This window comes from Scophthalmus maximus, chromosome 18, assembly GCF_022379125.1.
Source record: "Scophthalmus maximus strain ysfricsl-2021 chromosome 18, ASM2237912v1, whole genome shotgun sequence".
NCBI classification, from domain to species: domain Eukaryota; kingdom Metazoa; phylum Chordata; class Actinopteri; order Pleuronectiformes; family Scophthalmidae; genus Scophthalmus; species Scophthalmus maximus.
Window position 1 is genome coordinate 9219393 of NC_061532.1, and position 17804 is coordinate 9237196.

A 17804-nucleotide genomic window follows, 5' to 3' on the forward strand; every position below is an offset into this window, starting at 1 on the left:
TTTACAAAACACCTGGAATGATAAAATGTAAAAAAAAATTGAAATTTTTTTCGCTGTCTCTGCAATCTGAAATGGCGTGGGAGCTTCATCTGATCATTTACTCTCTTGTTGGATTCTGTTTTGCAGCTGCTTTGACTACTGGTGTATTCAAAGCGTGTGTGTGTGCGTGTGTGTGTGTGTGTGTGTATGCGTGTGTGTGTGAGTGAATGTAGTGTAAGTCGCTGCGCTTTTGTTTTTTGCACTATAAGTTCGATGTGAAAGCACATATGTACAGTATCTGTGTCCGTGTATTGTACCTTTGCAGGCTCTGCAATTCATGTGTGTGAATCTGTGTGCCTCATTGTGCCTCGGCGTGTGTCTGCGTGGGTTGTTTTGTGTGTGATAGTCATGGGAGTGCGATCTCTTTGATCACGACAGCAGCACGGAGAAACAGATTACCATTCACTGCCGCGAAGGGAGAGGAGCGCTCTCAGGTTGACGAACCTCACCAGCGGATTTAATATCCTCCTCATTTCACTGGGCTACAGGACCTGCATGTGCAGTCAGACCGAATTTGTTTGCGTATATAATGTTAAATAATATGACAGCATCTTAAGCTGCCACATTATAAAATTTCCGGAAAATGGAGAATACGGTGTTGTGCTGCGCTGCAGAGGGCCGCGTTGTGCCTTTAAACAGATTGCACCACTTTGCCAAATTCATCTGTGAGAAGATTAAAATGGATCTCCGAAGTATTGATAGAGCACAAGGATTGCTGGCTGGAAAATTATAATTTACATCAAAGATGCTGTTCATGTGATACCGCTAAACCATAGCCAATCCCTTCTAATTAGAAACTACATGCGACACTACAGGAACAGATACAGAGTTTTCACAGTGGCCGGTTGAAACAAAAGGGAACTTACTTTTGGGAAAGATTCATTGCTTCTGTGCAGCACACTTTGTGCAATGCTTGTCTCTGCCAGATTGTTATATTCATTGCTCAATTCATTGCATTCCCATGCCGTGCAGCATTTTACCAGATCATTAATTCTGCTGTCTTAGAATTTTGTTGCCCAAGTTATCTTGGCTTAGAAAAGTTGAAATGACGAGCCGTGGCTTTGTCTGAAAGGAACAAGGTCTGTCTAACAGCGCCTCAAATATCAAATTGTGATGTGTATGCAGTTCTTGTCTGGGATGCATTAACATCTTGGAGTCTTGGGTATTGTCTGTTCACAAACCAATGGGTGACGTCACGGTGAGTCACCACCTTGCATAGCATGTCGCAGAAAGGACAATGGCTGATTCCACAATAAAATTAATATTCAAATGGTGCTCTTGATATCAAAACTTCTATCTGAGGGTTAAAATATTTTGTGCTATAACCTGTGTAAGGCTATAACCAATTTTGATAAGCCCACAAATGTCCTGCTGTCACATTAATAAGAGGAGCAGCAGTATGCTATTGTAAAAAAACTGTCCAGAGTGCAGGCTCCTGCAAACTCATCATCCCGTCAAATGTTGGCTCTTGTGCTTAGTGCTGCGATCTGCGTAATATTACCATCCGAGGAATTATTAATGATGGGGATGTGAAGACGCATGTACAGTAAACAGCTTATTGTGACTCAGAACTCGGCGGGATCAGGGGCAGCAAACCGGAGTGCTGTAAACACCGCCTGTAAACACACTCTAGATTTTCTGGCAACATGAAACTCATCATGGGGCGAGTGTCATCAAAGGCTGGTGGCACCGCTGATCCTGAAATCTGTTTTGGATTAATAAGATGCCCGGGGTGGAAAATATCAGACATAAAAAAAAAGGCTGCAGTCTCATATGAAACATCAATAGAGGGAGAGACCCCCCCACACCCACACACACCATCAGGAGCAGGCAACCTCTGCCACATGTGACACATCTGTAACGACAGTTTGGACCTGGCAACCCAACCAGCATTCAGCAGATGCCGCTGATGTCTGAACTTGTCGGCACGGGGGAGGGGAGGGTTAAGAACTCAATCCATCACCCAAAAGAAGCAGAGAAGGAAGAACGCTCCATGTTCATGGATCATCAGTGCAGCTTCCAACAGAGTTTTGTAACTTGTTCTTTCTGCGCCTGCCAAGTAAACTAACACTGCTCCTTGATGGTGGCGGCCCGTAGGTTTAATAAAGTTTATCTAGCTTTGTACAGTCCTTGTAAATCACTGGGAAAATAGTTCCGACATAAAATCATCAGAGTTCCAATATTGTATAATTTTATTAGTAAGACACTAAACACTATGATAGCAGTTGCCATTACAGATGGATTTCTCCCCCTTAAACACTGTGGTTTATCAATACGTCAGAATAATCTGTGGTTTTCTAAATATTGATTTTATGTAACTGTTGCGAAGGAAATCTGGCAGGGTGAAGGAATGAGGTTTTTATGGAGACGGTTGACGTCTTAAGCAGAAGTATTTATTCTCAATACCAGACCGGGGAGATGATCTCACAGATGAGTCTTACAGAAAGTTCACAAGTTGGTATTTTTGTTTTGCCATCACTAAATCTGAGCTGTCTTTGCAAAGAGGAATATTATAAACCCACAAAATCAAGGTGGCCACAGGCCATTAGATTAGATGTGCAGTTTCTCTTTTGGACAAATATATTTAAACACTGTCTAGCCAAACCATTGTTGTGTCTCCACCACCTGTCTCCAGAAAGTATATTATATATGTTGTACTTTACGATACTTTACTATACTTCTGCTACTGAAATGAATTACTTCCATGAACATACTTCAGGAGACAGATAGCTGCAGACTGATGGTTGACATCTGCCATTATTGCACTTTCATTGATTTTTTAACACTAACACAGACAGATTGTAATTAATTAGCACATACAAGAATATCTGTTGTTCATGGTGTAGGTGTGTGCGTGCGCGTGTGTGTGTATGGACCCCCCCCCTTAACGCACCTAGCCTGAGGGGCTAGAGTAGCCAGGTTGTGTAAATAAATTAAAGCAACAAATTATGTTTAAAAGCTTCTCCCTCAGGCCAGGGAAACCTAAGATCCATTATTCATGGCTCTTACTGCCGGGAATCTAAAGGCAGGTGTGTGTGTGTGTGTGTGTGTGTGTGTGTGTGTGTGTGTGTGTGTGTGTGTGTGTGTGTGTGTGTGTGCGTGTGTGTGCGTTTCAGTACTGTTTTTTGGGGTAAATTCTTCAAAGATGAACCGCCCCTGCTCCATCAAATTATCGTGTTGATGAAGTTGAATACCACATTTACATTTTGATGCCCGTCATGAAATTCTCAACAATGGATGCTGATCACCAATTTGAGCGGTAAATGGACAGATTCTGGTCACAACTTAGACAGCTGACGCAGCCGTTTGTCTCGGCATCTACAGTCACAATGACGAACGCCGCTAATGAAAACTGTTTTTTTCTTTTTTTTCATATCATTTCTAGTGGAATATGCTTAAAAGCATTTCAAACACATTTTTGGACGGTTTTTTTTCCTGAAGGTTAAAGGCTTTGTTGGATTTCTGGGCATAACCTCGTATTTGAGACATTTAACTATAGAGAAGCACTACACAGGGGAGCTGCCGTAGTCTTTTCCAGGTCATAAGAGTTATAATTCTGCCAGCATGTCCTGACCAGTACAAGGATGTACCTCAGCATGTTGTCGGTTCAGAAACCTTCTCCAGCAGGAACCTTCTTTACACTCGACCACACCTATATTTGTCTGTTATGAGTCGTCGGTGGATCAAATACAGAAATGAAATATTCATATATAAACCACTTCCAAACAAGTGATGTTTGTTTCTACTACTACGACTCCTAGGTCAGTTCTTTGTCTTAAAAACGGCATTTTTATCTTTTTGTTGCATATGTTGTGATGTTGCACGGATAGAGCGTTGCGCGCTTTTTTTAATTGTTATAATTATTGTCGATATTGTCGTTGTTGCTGTTAGAGGTGCTGATAGGCAGATTTCACTACTTGTGGACAGACCCAGGTGAGCTGTTTCCCACTGTTTTCAGTCTTTATGCTACGCTAAGATAACTGTCTTTAGATTTACTGTACAGACATGAGAGTGGAATCATTAGTCTGATGTCTGTTTCACAAGATGTCAAAGTACTCCTCTACTTTTACCTTCACACTCAAGTTGAATTGAAAGCAGTTCATCATGTTACGTATCATTCTGTGCCGAACCATCGCCTGGATGCTGCTCAGCGCCCCGAAAAACTGTCACCGGAGTGAAAGAGGCGTTGATCCGCTGCTCATGTGCTAAGAGGGAGAGGATGGCGTGTTTGTCTTCACAAATCAAAGCCCAGACTTTTCATTAGTTTCTTTTCTTTTTTTACGATTATTTCAGGAGACATCTTCTGTAATTCTGAAAAATTGCCCGATGTGATTTCAGTTAAAACATCCCGCTAAGCAGGGCGCTCAACAGATGATAATGTATAATGTGATGTAATTTACTGACGCCTTCCCTGTGCAGCCATGGGGATTTCCTACCGCACTCGTATGTTCTCTGCAATGTGGTTAAAACCCATTAGAGCCGTGATAAAGTTATGATTTCATTGTAATTTCGTGATAATTTCATTACGCCGGCAACGCGGTCCCACAGTACTGATTGCAGGCTGGCTCATTTTAGTTAAAAATTAATGTACCCTCCTTGCATTTTGTAAACTACGCATTTGCAGCCGTTTAATGTAGTGGACAACGAAGAAGATAATCAGGAAGGAAGAGGCAGGAGCTGGTTTGTCTGGAAAACAATTGGGATGATTAATAGTCGGGATGACGTTCAACATTCGGTGGGATCAAACTTCTACAAAGGTTGAAGGTCGATGTTAATGTAGAGGTAGACATTTAGTCTGAGGTTGTTGTGCTTTACCTCAGTTTTAGCAATTTTATGCCATTTTAGACTTCTACTTCACACCTTTTAAATTCTTACTTTTTACTCCACTACAATTATTTCATACTTTTATAAGCCTTTCAAATCATATGAAACAAAGCCCAATGCCCCCTCAGCAGCTACAACAATAGTGTTCGTCTTACATGTCAATACATCAATAATAATGATCCAATAGCAGCGACGGGCCATTTTGCCACAGTCCAACCACATACAGGTTATGAGAATTGGGAAACCGAAAATTGCCCATTGTAGTGAAAGTGTTTGACTGTGTCCTTGCTTAGTTACATGACAATAAGTCTTTTCTTCTTTCAAACATTACACCACGGCCACAGCCTCGGTGTACCTGGATGCAAAACCTTGAGGCTACATGTTGAATGGCTATGTGAGACTGTATGAGGTGTTCTTCTACTGTGCTGTTTGTATTATATCCAGGCTTCATTGATTCAGTCATCTGTCGTTGTTTTTTTAGTGCAAGTATTACATCCCTTCTTATCTCAATTCCAATTATGAATTCGCAATTTTGGTGTTTTTTCTCTGTCGCCCACCATCATCTACTTCAAGTTCAATCTCCCTGTTTGAGTCACCCAGTCTGATACTGCGGGGGTCTACTACAGGGAGAAGGTCTTTAACTGCTCCATGTCTGATTCCTCCAGGCCCGTGTTCATCTGTAATGATGTGGAGGAGTTTTTCTTTTCCTTCTTTTGGTCTTTAAGTTAGCATCTTGTCTTAAAAGTCTCTTTAATTCAGTGACTTGGACTCGGAGTAAGTGACATATGATATGAGTCTATTTGGTTTGAATATACCCAGTCTGCACTGCAGCCTGTACAGTCCGAGAAGAAGCCAGGAAGTGACATTGGCAGTTTTTATTCATCAAATTATCCAGTTAATGACAAAGAAATATTTGTTATATTGTGTGATATATTTTTACATCCTCTTTCCATTCCTCTACTTTCTCTCGTCCACTCTCGTCGGACGCGCACGTCTCGTTTTGCCTCCCCGTCCTCTCTCAGGCTCTGTGTACTGTCCTCTCTCTCTCCACGCTCCTCTCTTTCAGAGCTCCTCAGAGTGGAAAGCTGGTTGACAGGGGAGGAAACATTAGTCATTCATCAGTCCCAGTAGCTCATCAATCACAGTTAGTGCAGGTGTAAATGTCAGGGGAGGAGGAACCACACACATGCAAACTACTGATTGTAGCGACAGTATTTCTCGTGCTATTCAACAAACATTTAACTATAGGGAATTAGCATTTTTCTTGGCTGATATTACTAAGCCTAACAAGCAATCATCTTTTTTTCTTTCTTTCTTCTGTTGTGTTGGCCTTAAACCTCTTCCACTGGAAATCAACAGCTTCCCCGACAAACTTAATCTTTCTACGACTCACCGTCTGTCTGAATGAGAGCAAGTGTCGTGAAATATATAAGTGCCCGAGGTCAAGGTTTTATCACAGCTAATTAAAAGTAATTTGTAAGCAACACTGGCTTTGATAATTGAATAAAGAAGCTAATGCTAAAAGCTTATTTTCTGCCGACTGTATTCACACAATTTCCGAGGGGTTAAAAGGTCACTGTGTTCATTAGAACCCAGTTAGTCAGTGAGTGATTACGTTCTGACAGCTCCGTCATCACTGTTATCTGCACGGCCTGGGTTATGACCACAAGCATCCGCAATAAAAACATCTGGCTTTAGCAAATACATGAGAGGAGTTGGAGAGAAGAATTTTCCATTTTAAAAACATTTACATGCAGATTATTATTCTATCTTTATTCACAATATTAAAAAATGTTTTATTCATGATTTGGAGGATGTAATTGGTCTTGTCCTGAACAAGATGTTAGGATAAACATGGACGGATTATGACACAACCGGAACCGGGACACAAACCACCAAACCCCTTCGAACCCCTGACCCTTGTGCCCGTTCAGTAATCCATCCGCGAGGTTAATCACCTTCTTCAAGACATTTGTTATTAATCATATTTGTCATGGGATGGTTTATTAGAGTGAGGTGATGTTTTCTTACATGTGAGGGTTTCAGTTAGCTGGTGAATACCTTCCTCCTCCTCATCGGGAGCTACCAAGCTGGCTGCAAACGTCCATATCATCTCCAACCAATCAATGCCCTCCTGAGCTGTGACACCACCAGGGACTCCGGCCGGGCTTGATTTGATTGGACGGACACCGCCTGAACAGAATAGAATAGATTCAAATAGCAGAATGACCATCTAACCATTCAAAGTGGAGTTAAACAGTGAATGTAATCAGGCACTGTGATGTGCAAATTCAGAAATGACTTAAGATTTAAATCACAACACACAGATTGAACAGAAATATAAAAAGCTTCACAAAGGTAGTATGTTTTGAATATTGTTCTTATTCTTTTTTAAACTTAGGAGTTCCTGCTTGCCTCTGGGCCTCAAACCTCTCTTAGCAATGGCGGAAGGAGGAGGGAGACCTGATGGGGAGAGACACATGAACGCATCATTAACAGAGGCAGCAGATTACAGGACGCAGAGGGGGAAAAGAAAAAAGGGGGAGAGAGGGCAAAAAAAAGGGAGGGGAACTGACACATAACAGAAGAGAAATGACATAAAGACAATAAGTCGTACAGAACGACCAGTGGTCTTCATCTCGCTGAATATTTCGTTCTCAGTCATTCACAGCCACGTACAGCTTTAGATTTACATCCACGTGACAATAACGCCACGAACATGATCAAAAGATGCAGAGGACATGCTGAGTGAGAACACGCACAGCAACAACAACACAGCAACAACAACACAGCAACAACAACACAGCAGCTTCCCCGCCGCATTTCAACGCTCCCCACACAGTTTTACTAACATTTTGACATTGTCTGTCCCATGTGACTAGCTTTTGCTGTTGCCTTATTAGACGGCGAGAAACCAGTGTGATGGCTCACTTACAGTATGTACAACTGCACACGTGATGGCTAATTAGAAAGTTACACTCATTAGCCCCCTTTTTTTCATGATTTCATTAATAACTCAACAACTGATGTCATCAGACGTGTGGATATTTTTTCCAACAAACTGTGTGGTGCAGTGTGTCTCGGCTTCTTGAACAATTCATTAAAAACGAATTGCTGCTGCATCTGTTTCACGTTGCATTAGGGGTTGCGGGGTTGTTCTGATTATATATTTATTCAATACAGCCGGCGCGTGCGGCGTGACTTCCTGCTGATGGGCCTCTGCCCATATGTTTAGCTGCGCCTCTTTGTCTGTAATAAGCCAGATGATGGTTTAACGTTGACGGAGGCGACTCTGGCCTTGATAATGAAGACTGCTCTCAGGGTCGCGGTGTTAAACTGGGACCATATAGCTGCCGCAGCAATGGAGGTGTTTTGCATCCGTCCCTCCGAGGAGCACGCGAATTAGCACATTCATCGTTCCTCCGCGAGTATTATGATAACTCTTGGCTCTGAAGTGCTAAATGCATTGTTTTGGTCGTCTCCGCGGACCCCTTTAATCCTCCCTCTCCCAGCTCGCTGCCTGTTTGTAGCCCGGTTTCGGAGGAATCATAATGGATCCTCATAAACAACTGATTAATGCGCTGGCATTTCTTTGATTGGCACTCCAGACTCAGTGCCAGGGACACCAGGAATAGAAGCCCCATCCCCACCCCCCTTACCCCACATCACTTCCACCCTCCGTCTTTCTGTCTTCCTATCTCTAATTCATTCCATGTCCCTTTTCATCTCCCTTATCTCTTTACATCTATTTTCTCCCATAGTCTTACTTTCATATGCTCATGCCGTGTCTTCCCTTCATGCCTTTGCCCCCCCCCCCTACCTTTTTGCCCTGTGTGTTTTTAGTTAAATGTAGTTAAGCAGACACATCAAAATGATATAACACAAAGAAAATAGATGAAAAATACACATTTTGCAGCAGAAATCTAAAAAAGAAGAAAGAAAGAAACCCCATGGACATCAAACGAAGAGAAGAACATAAAGCAGCTGGAAGAAACAAATCTAAGCTGGATAAGAGAAGCTTAATGATACACAGCTTTGTTCTTCTTACTTTCGTCCACCTTCATTAATTTCTTTCCCTCTTTTCATCCTGTGCTCCATTTTTTCGTCCTTCCCTCACACCTTGCCTACTAGGTTTTTTTAGTTTCAGACTCAGTAACGTCTGCACTAGAAAATAAATCCCGCCTGTTCCCTTTGTAACATTTCCAACCGTCTCAGTCTAAGGAGTTTTTTTTCTTTTTAACATTTGAGCCTTTGTCTCTCTGACAGAGAGAGAAAAAATCAAATCTACGATAAGGTGACTGATGAAACTCTCACCATCTGCAATTCTGCTTCGCGGTCTCCCATCCACCACCTTTTTGTCTACTGCTTTATACGATCTGCTTTTATCTCGCCTGCGTTACTGTATTTTACTAAACAATGTGTTTATTTATGTCTCTTTAACTGTATCCTTCTCCGGTGCACCGGTGTCCATCTCTTCTCCACACACAAAACTTCTTTCTGTGCTTTTTCACGACAGGGAGAATTGGATTTCTTCTTCGTTGTCCAAGCAATGTCTCCGTGCTGTTTCATTTACACACACTGGCCTTTATTGAAATGTCAGGGTGGCAGAAGAGCCGTGTGATTAAAAATGCAGCCCAGCATTTTGTCATTGTCGACTTGCAAATATTTGCTTCGGGGAGTGGAAGATAACAACAATGTACGGGGGGGGGGGGGGGGGGGGGGGGGGGGGGGCACACTTGCTCTTTATGTGCAGCTCCTCCTCAGCTCAGGACAATCCTTAGCCCTGGGAGAAATGTTTACTGGACTTTAAATACTTGTAACTTTTTATTGATAGCTCTGCACGAGGTGTGGGTGATGTACGAATCAAGCTTTTTCAGGGACTCTGCATTCCCTTTTCTGTTTGAGTTTCTGAAGCCTTACTCTCACTTGAACCCCGACTTCCACTTTCCTAACTGTAACCACTACCCGAAACCTGCCTTACCCCTAACATTAAAGCATTCCTTCACCTTATAATCCGATGATTTAAATTTTGGGGTCCCCATAAGTAAGACAAGCCCCCATAATGTGACAGTGAAACCGATTTAGGTCCCGACAACATGACAAACACACTTGCAATTCCACACCGACGATGCAGCACACATGTTGAGGTGTCGTGCACTTCAAGCCTGGGGACTGAAAATGCTAAATTTATTTCACACAGGGCGCAAAGGATCACTGAGCGGTTTGATTATCACATCAAAATGATGTGAGTCGTATGCTCGGCCTTCCCAGTCACTGGGTCTCAATTCACCCATTTGTACACCTATGGGATGTTTTGGACTGATTTGTCTGCCCTGTTTGAAGAAGAATGCTGTTCAGACCACTAAAACAGAAGATGTTCTTCCATTAATTTGCCAGACTTTTGGGGTAAAAGAGCTAAAAAAAAAAAAGGATTTGCGAAAGCCGAGGTAACTGAGAGTTACTGTAGCAAGCTTGTTAGTTAGGGAAGAAAAGATGGGATCAAACAGCACAATGCAGAGAAAAGGCGTGACCGGGCAGGATCATTCACACACTTTGCTGCGCACAGATTTATTTGAGAACCATTTTCTAGCATAAAGTAGCTAAAGCCGTCCACGCCGAAGCCGAAAAGACTGTTGCTACATCGCTCTGACTCATTTGAAACTGTCAAGCAGCATGGCTTCACCCAAGTCAGTTGTATCATGGCTCACAGCAGATGTTTAGCTTTTGACAGCTGGTGGGGAAAACCCCCTGCTGGTAGAAGATTTCCAGTCTCCACTTTCACCAGATGGAGAGTGCTTTTGTCCTGATTTGATGCTGATTTGCACTTGAAAAAGGTCAAATGCAGAGCCTCACAGTCTGGAACACTGGAAACACTGGACAAGGGTTCTCTTGATCTTTACACGGCTCTGCCACGGCCATCGTTCTAGTACAAGCGAGCGGTGCAGTTAAACTGTTAGTGGTGCTGTGTTGTGGGGATTTTCTTTTTACCAGAAGATAAACACACGGGGTCGTCACAGTATGATGTGTACTCTTTGGATGGGATGGCAGGTGATTGACAGCATGAGGATGGAGAGGCGGTGAAGGGGTGGGGGTTGGGGACGAAAGAGAGGAGGAAAGTGAGGAGACGCGTTAAAGGTGAGGATGTCGGATGTGTGACGCAGGAACATCCTCGCACCGTAGGATGGTCCAAACTCATGGTGATGTGTAGTAGTGGTGGGAGTGATGAAGAGCGGATGTGAGCAGAACTGACAGAAAGGTTATCATATCAGTAAATGCACTGAGTACTGGAATACACCGCAGCTTTGTGACAAAATCAAAGTGATTGATTTCTCTGTTGTGTGGTTGGACGATCGCCGGCAGTTTGACCTTTGTATGCCATATGTGTTTAGATCGCATGCGGCTTTCTTTATGCTCAAATATATGGAATTGGATATGTTTGTAAGGGTCCAAGAAGTTTTATGGAAAGACCAATTCAATTTGTTGTCATCATTGAAAGAAAGCCCAATTTAAACCATAATAGCCTAAATATGAATGATGTATGTATTGCATGAAGTTTTACTCTCCATGTTCTGTATGTTGAATGCTTTTTTTCCGACATTCCTCTCACCTGCTGACTCAACTAGATAAGACCTCGGACTAAAAAATTCAATATACAATTGCAGTTAATCGTTTTCGCTGTAATTTAAAATGAATGCTTAAAAAAAATGATTGTTCTCTTAGGAAGATACCTGCATCACATCAACAGATGCACAGTTGCAATGGTATATATACTTATGGTAAAGTTATAGTGGTATATAGTTAAAGTGAATCTGCAACCACCATCATGTCACGCAACTCAAATTAACTTAACAATTTTCATGGTCAAATAAACACTCACATGACCATGTGTGCTCTCAAAGTGCTACTACTGTAATAACCCAACACTTAACACTGTCATATATACAGTAATAATCTCACTGCAGTCCCCTAGTCTGTGTAATTGAAGTACTTAATAGCTGCTGTGGTACGTTTTTCTTTTTCTTTGATATCTGGGGAAATCAACCAAGATGCTGTGTTTACAAAAATAACACAATATGCTGCAGTACAGCACGGGGCAGGCAGAGAGAGAGTCGCTGTTGCTCTTTTCTTCTTCATCCTATTACTCCGCAATCAGACGTTTCTCATTATCTCAAGACATAACTTAATGGGTTCGTGGCGCTTTGTCTGCCTGAACGTGGCGGCGGCGAGCAGACAGCCTTAAGCAGCTCGAACATGTTTGAAGGCGATATCTTGACTGCTGCATTTACTTTAATCAATCTGTATCCCAGGGAAATTCGTTTTCCGTTATCTCGTGACAAAGAAGTAATTGAAGCGTGATCACAGGAAGCGAAATTTGATCACTCAAAACAAATCAGTCCTGGGCTGGGGGGAGATGGGAGGATTAAAAAATATCTGACAAAACAAGTCCACTCACAGCTTCTGTAGTCCACATGAGAGATATCATTCAACTCTAAAGTAAACTACTTGATGTTTTAATCACAATGAGGACTGAATATCTCCTGTGTCTGTGTTACAGTAAGCATGTTAACATACCGCTTTCAATCACTTCTTTGAGTGTGTGTGTGTGTGTGTGTGTGTGTGTGTGTGTGCGTGAGTCAGACACTGAAGTGAAAATGAATGAGTGGATAGACCTCAGCATGTACTCAGCTGTATGACCACACTGGTACATAAACTCTCAAATGTTAGAGTCTGAGTGAGTGTGTGAGTGTGAGAAAACGCTCTCCCTTGAAAACGGTGTGTCATTTTCAATGCATGTGTCTGTCAAGCGACTGGAAACACGCCATGTGTCACTTTTTCACACACGCAGCGCTCAAAGCGGCACAGGTGGTGAGACGTGGCGATGTTATCAACACGTGTTGAAAGGAAAAAAGTGAGCCGGCGTGTGTCCCGTCGTCTGACACGCGGACGTCGTTGAAAATGACGGCCACCGTGAGAGCACGTTCCACTTTTGAAGTGTGCTTCAAAAATGTCTGAAAGGCTGTTGAACGATGTACCACGTGAATTATGGACGTGTGAATGAAATGCGAAAAATGGGTAATGCATGGGTGGACAGAAAGTGTCATTAGATAGTGTCAAAGATTGCAAGCATATCACAATCACATTTTCATAAAATTATAATGAAAATAATAATGATATTTAATAAACAGAAAGTTCAGATACCTGTATTAAAATATGAAATGTTACCTGCTAGAGTCTTATAATCCAGCAGATCAAACAGAACAATGGCGACCCCCGACCACGTGAGGATCAGCGCCACAACCAGCAGCCAAGCCATCGGCGAACTGAAGGTCAAAATGACATCGTCCAAAAATGTCTTCTGATTGGTCCGAGCTGAAGGGACCACCGCCCCGCCGTTGGCCTGACTGCTCATTGGTGAGGAGAGCTGGGGCAGTAAAACATGGAAGAGAGACAGATAGTAAAGTTTAGAGGAGGAGAGGGGGGAGGTTCAGTGTTTGGATGACTCAAAGAAATTCCCAGCAAAAATAAAATGCAAAATTAGTTTTTTTTAATCACACAACAGATGGTTGCATCAGCCAACGCGATCACAAATGTCTTAACACTGATTTCAGCAGGTTTGGGTCATTTGAAGAAAATCATTTCGTCACTGCGCCTTTTTTTTATCATTGCATATCCCACGTTTGTAACGCAGACTTTCTGCTCTCTATTAAAGATCCAATCCTGAGCCGTGACAACCCTAATGTCATCATCAAAGGATTTTTTTTCTTCTTAGTCTTTGCAAACCTCCTCCAGCAACCATGTCTCCCGGAAATGATGTTTGTATAAAACTAATCTGCAGAAGCAAATTTGTTTTGGAGGAAACATAGTGCTGCCTAAATTATGTTATTTATTTTTTATTTTTTTATTAGAATGAAGAACCTTTGTTAATGAACATATCTGACATGTCGTAAAATGTTGCTTCTGAAGGAATCAATTTCCTGAAAGCAGCACAATAAGCCCTCACAACATGTACAGCATCACTAAACTTTGTAATTTTTTCATAATACTCGGTTAATATTCGGGAAAGATTGTGCTCTGGATATCACACAAAAAAGATAGGCCTCTGTAAGGGTCATAGGTCATGGTGCTGTTGGTACTACAAGCAATTTGTGTAACTTTAATCTGTGCATGATATGAGTAATATCTAAAGGTATTTCACAACAGGGGATGTCGCTGAATCATTCGGGTGTGTTCTGTTACTTTTTGTCAGTGGCGGCGAAAGAGAGATACGTGAAGACGCGAGGTGAGCAGGAGGGGAGAGAGTAAGAGAGAGGACAAGGAATTACCCGAGGTGATGACGAGATTAAATTCCATCTCCTCCCGTTGAAAAATCGTCTCTTTACGAAAAATGACTTCTGCGGGGAGAGTTTTCATCATCGTGCGGCACTGGGGCTGTGCGCCATAACACGATTACGTGCCGGTGTTCGGTTGTTTGTGTTTATTACGTTGCGCGCCGCGGTGAACGCCCGAGATGATTTATTTTTCCTTCTGTTTCTCTCTGCCTGCCTCTCGCACAGTTTATCGGCAAATGTAAAGTGATAGTTACTCTGGTGTGGGTTGTGAATTAAAACAGGGATGACTCATTTGGAAGAAGTACGTCCTTCCTATCATTAGTAATGAGGCCCTGAAGGATGTGCTGTGTGCTGTGTGCTGGTCCAGCTGCTATTAAACACCGTTCCTCACACACCGGTTGAGAGAATTAGGTTTTGGACTCGTGCTTCGGACAATGTTCCTCCTTATACCTCAAGGTACAATTACGGCCACATTTTTCCTCGGTATATACGCTACTTCTTTTGAAAATTGTTCATGTTATCGGCGGTTATGTTGGCTGTGCACTCAAACCCAAAAGAGCGTGCACTCGACAACAAGCTGTTTGATCAAAAATAACAAAAACATGATGGTGCGGAAACACAATACTAATAATAATACATCATATTTTAATAGCTTACAAATGTATTGCTGCCACACCAGAATAATGAAAATAAGATGAGAACAGGATCACGTGATCATGTGAATGAAAAATGTTCTATTGTAACTAGATGTTTTTAATGTTATAACACGATTGCAACATACAAACATGCTACGTGATAACTTTCTAGAGACCTGTAATCCCATTCCAGATGCAACATGGCCAATTATTAATGTTAAAAACAACTTTATTTTGGAAAATGAACTATATAAATTAGAGTGATTAGAGACACGGATGCCCTCCTCAAGACAGAGCCTTGAGATCAGGTACAACTGCAGGTGAATCATTTTTTATGTATTATTATTATTATTATTATTACTTCAGTGGTGCAAAGTTGTAATATGATTAGATTTGGCATTTTTAAAATCCAATGATTCAGAGATGGGTGCCTCTAAACCTTCTTCCGTTCATTACTGATAAAACTTCCTTTCTACAGTAACATTGTCCTTTATTAGCTGATACTGATTCACTGATTAGTGGGTTACTCAGCATTGTACTTTAATAAGGTGGGGACCTTGTGAGACGGTGAGAAAAACAATGGTCAAAATGAAATGCAGCAACGTTTCAAAATTCTCTTTCTTTTCATTCCCTGTAAACCCTTGTTGTTCAAACGTCCTGCCTGTGTCTCAACCCACACTGCTCATTAATTCTAAGTAGCTTTTGAGTGTGTAGGGTGTTCAACTCGGAGAATGTGATCAAAATACACTCCAAAAAAGTTGGTATTCATATTCCAGAAAGACATCGAGTGAACTGTTGATGGACAATATTGTCCCATTGTTTCCATTTGTGTACGTATTATTTCCTCTGTTTGTTTGTCTGTCTGTACGATGTTTGTACAATGTGAAGAGTTGTTGATTTGTTTGGATTCAGGAGCTGGTCTCATGCTGACCTTTGTGTTGCTGCCTTCAGAAAACAAACTACTTAATCAATGCCACATAATTCTGTCCACACACACACTCAAAAGTGCATTTGTGTGTGCGTCCGATTCGAGAAAGCCAACCATTGATCTGGTGAGCAACAACTGCCGTGCGTGTCATTTCAGAAGCAGAGCCGAGCGTGCCTCAGAGCGTGTGTGTGTGTGTGTGCGATACAAAAGCCATTGATCCAGTGAGGGCTGGTCGGGCCAACGTATTGATCCACAGCAGGTAAAACAGTCACGATGTTACAATGACCGAGGGATGGAGTACAGTGGAAATGTCCCACAGACGACAGAGCAGGAAAGGTTGCACTGTGCAGTACGCTCCTCTTAAGGAGCCCGTGCTTCATGAGAGTGAATCACACGCGTGTCCGTCCTCCCTTTAATACCAGTTGACCCAGCCCACCTGTTGTTACCACCAAGTGCTGAGCCGATCTCAACACACACGAGGACACCGCCCTCCGCGGCTGCTGCCTCATCCACACCGGAGGAATGAAAAGAATTAGAACAATGTGGGGGCAGGCTATTAACTGGCATTTGAGGACAAATGGAAGGCGACAAAGGCAAAGAGGGTGACTCATCAAAAGCGTGCCCCTGTGTTAGAGTACACAAACCTTCTGACAAACAGGCATGGCGGCGCACATTTAGTGACTTTGTTGGGTCATAACGGGTCATAAGAAAGTAACTGAACATTATTTGCTCAAGTTAAAATCTGCTTCATTTTCTATCTGTGCTTTACTACATTTCTGTGGGAAATACTCCACTCTACATTTATCCCACAGCAACAGGTAGCTATTGTTACTTTTTCAGATCAAGATCTCCTATAAATCATCCCCTAACCCCCCTTGGTGGAGAACCACTGTACTAAACTTCATAAACTGTACATACGAAAAGTAGTTTCACCTTGACCAGCCACAACCACCATGTCAACAAAACAGTAACATGGGCCACTGGATACTTTTGACTATTCAAGCTTCTAAAAATCACAATGGACAAATTGATAAAGCCAACAAGGACGAGAGTCACTGGTTAGTTTCTCTTGAGAAATTATAACGTATTAACAGGGGATGATGGCTTATACTGTATATAACCTGTAATAGAGATCATAGCACAAAACAATCATTGATTTTTCATTATCAGACCAAAACATTAAAATTAAAAAGTTATTTTAAATGACGGTGAGTGTTAAGTAAAACCAGTGTCGGATCATTATTGTTAAGTCGAGTCGGAGTGAAATGGATTTTTCTACCGTACCTTGGACTTGGCTGTATGTTCGGCGATAACCTTCAGTCCTTCAAAGGCTCAGGGAAACGCAGTGTTACCATAGAAACAAACGTCACTCCTCTCTGAGAACCCTCTTTGTCCCCAGAGGAACGTGAGAAAAGATGATGGAGGCAACACTCAAATCCGGTAGCAAAAGGCGCACAGCAATTGTGTTAAGCTGGATCACACGGGGGTCTAAAAATACACACAGACCCTCCCCACGGGAGAAAATGGAAGGAAATCCAGTGAACAATCTTTCAGATTATTTAGTTGTTGTTGTTTTTTGTTTTTTTTCAAAGTAGTCTCTAAGGCTTCGATTTGTGTTCCAAGAAATTCTCACCTCAAAGTGTCTGAGATTCTGTTTCCCGCTGGAGAGAGTGAGACAGAAAGAGAGACGGATAGAGTGAAGCAGGGAGAAGGGGTTGACCCACAGAGCTTCACCCTGCCCCCTCCGAGGGTCCAAAATAGAGAGTTAAAGAGATGGAGGGAGGGAGGGGGAGATTTCCAAAGAGGAGAAGGAGTGAAGAGAGAAGGGACAGGATGAACACGAGGTGTGGGGGGGGGGGGGGGGGGGGGGGGGGGGGGGCAAAGATCAATGGATGGAGAGGAGGGAAAAAATGGAGGAGAGCATAAAGTAAGGAGGTGAGGGTCTAAAAGTCTCCCTCACTGTGTCTCAGAAACACTGAGCTTATTAATCATGTTGCAGTGATGAAGATGTTACATCATGTGTCTCCTCCTCGGAAAGGCCCACTGCTT

The 17804-nt window shown here is 42.4% G+C and overlaps 1 protein-coding gene across 1 annotated transcript; it reads right to left on the reverse strand.

Moving 5' to 3' along the window:
• Positions 1 to 5723: 5723 nt before the first annotated feature.
• Positions 5724 to 17507, reverse strand: trdn (triadin). Its single transcript, XM_035617030.2, has 6 exons — positions 17389 to 17507; positions 13087 to 13285; positions 10852 to 10893; positions 7279 to 7326; positions 6895 to 7056; positions 5724 to 5948 (listed from the first exon to the last, which is right to left on the reverse strand). Exons 2-6 carry the CDS (start codon positions 13271 to 13273, stop codon positions 5926 to 5928), a joined length of 462 nt encoding a protein of 153 aa, XP_035472923.1. The 5' UTR covers positions 13274 to 13285; positions 17389 to 17507; the 3' UTR covers positions 5724 to 5925.
• Positions 17508 to 17804: the final 297 nt, after the last annotated feature.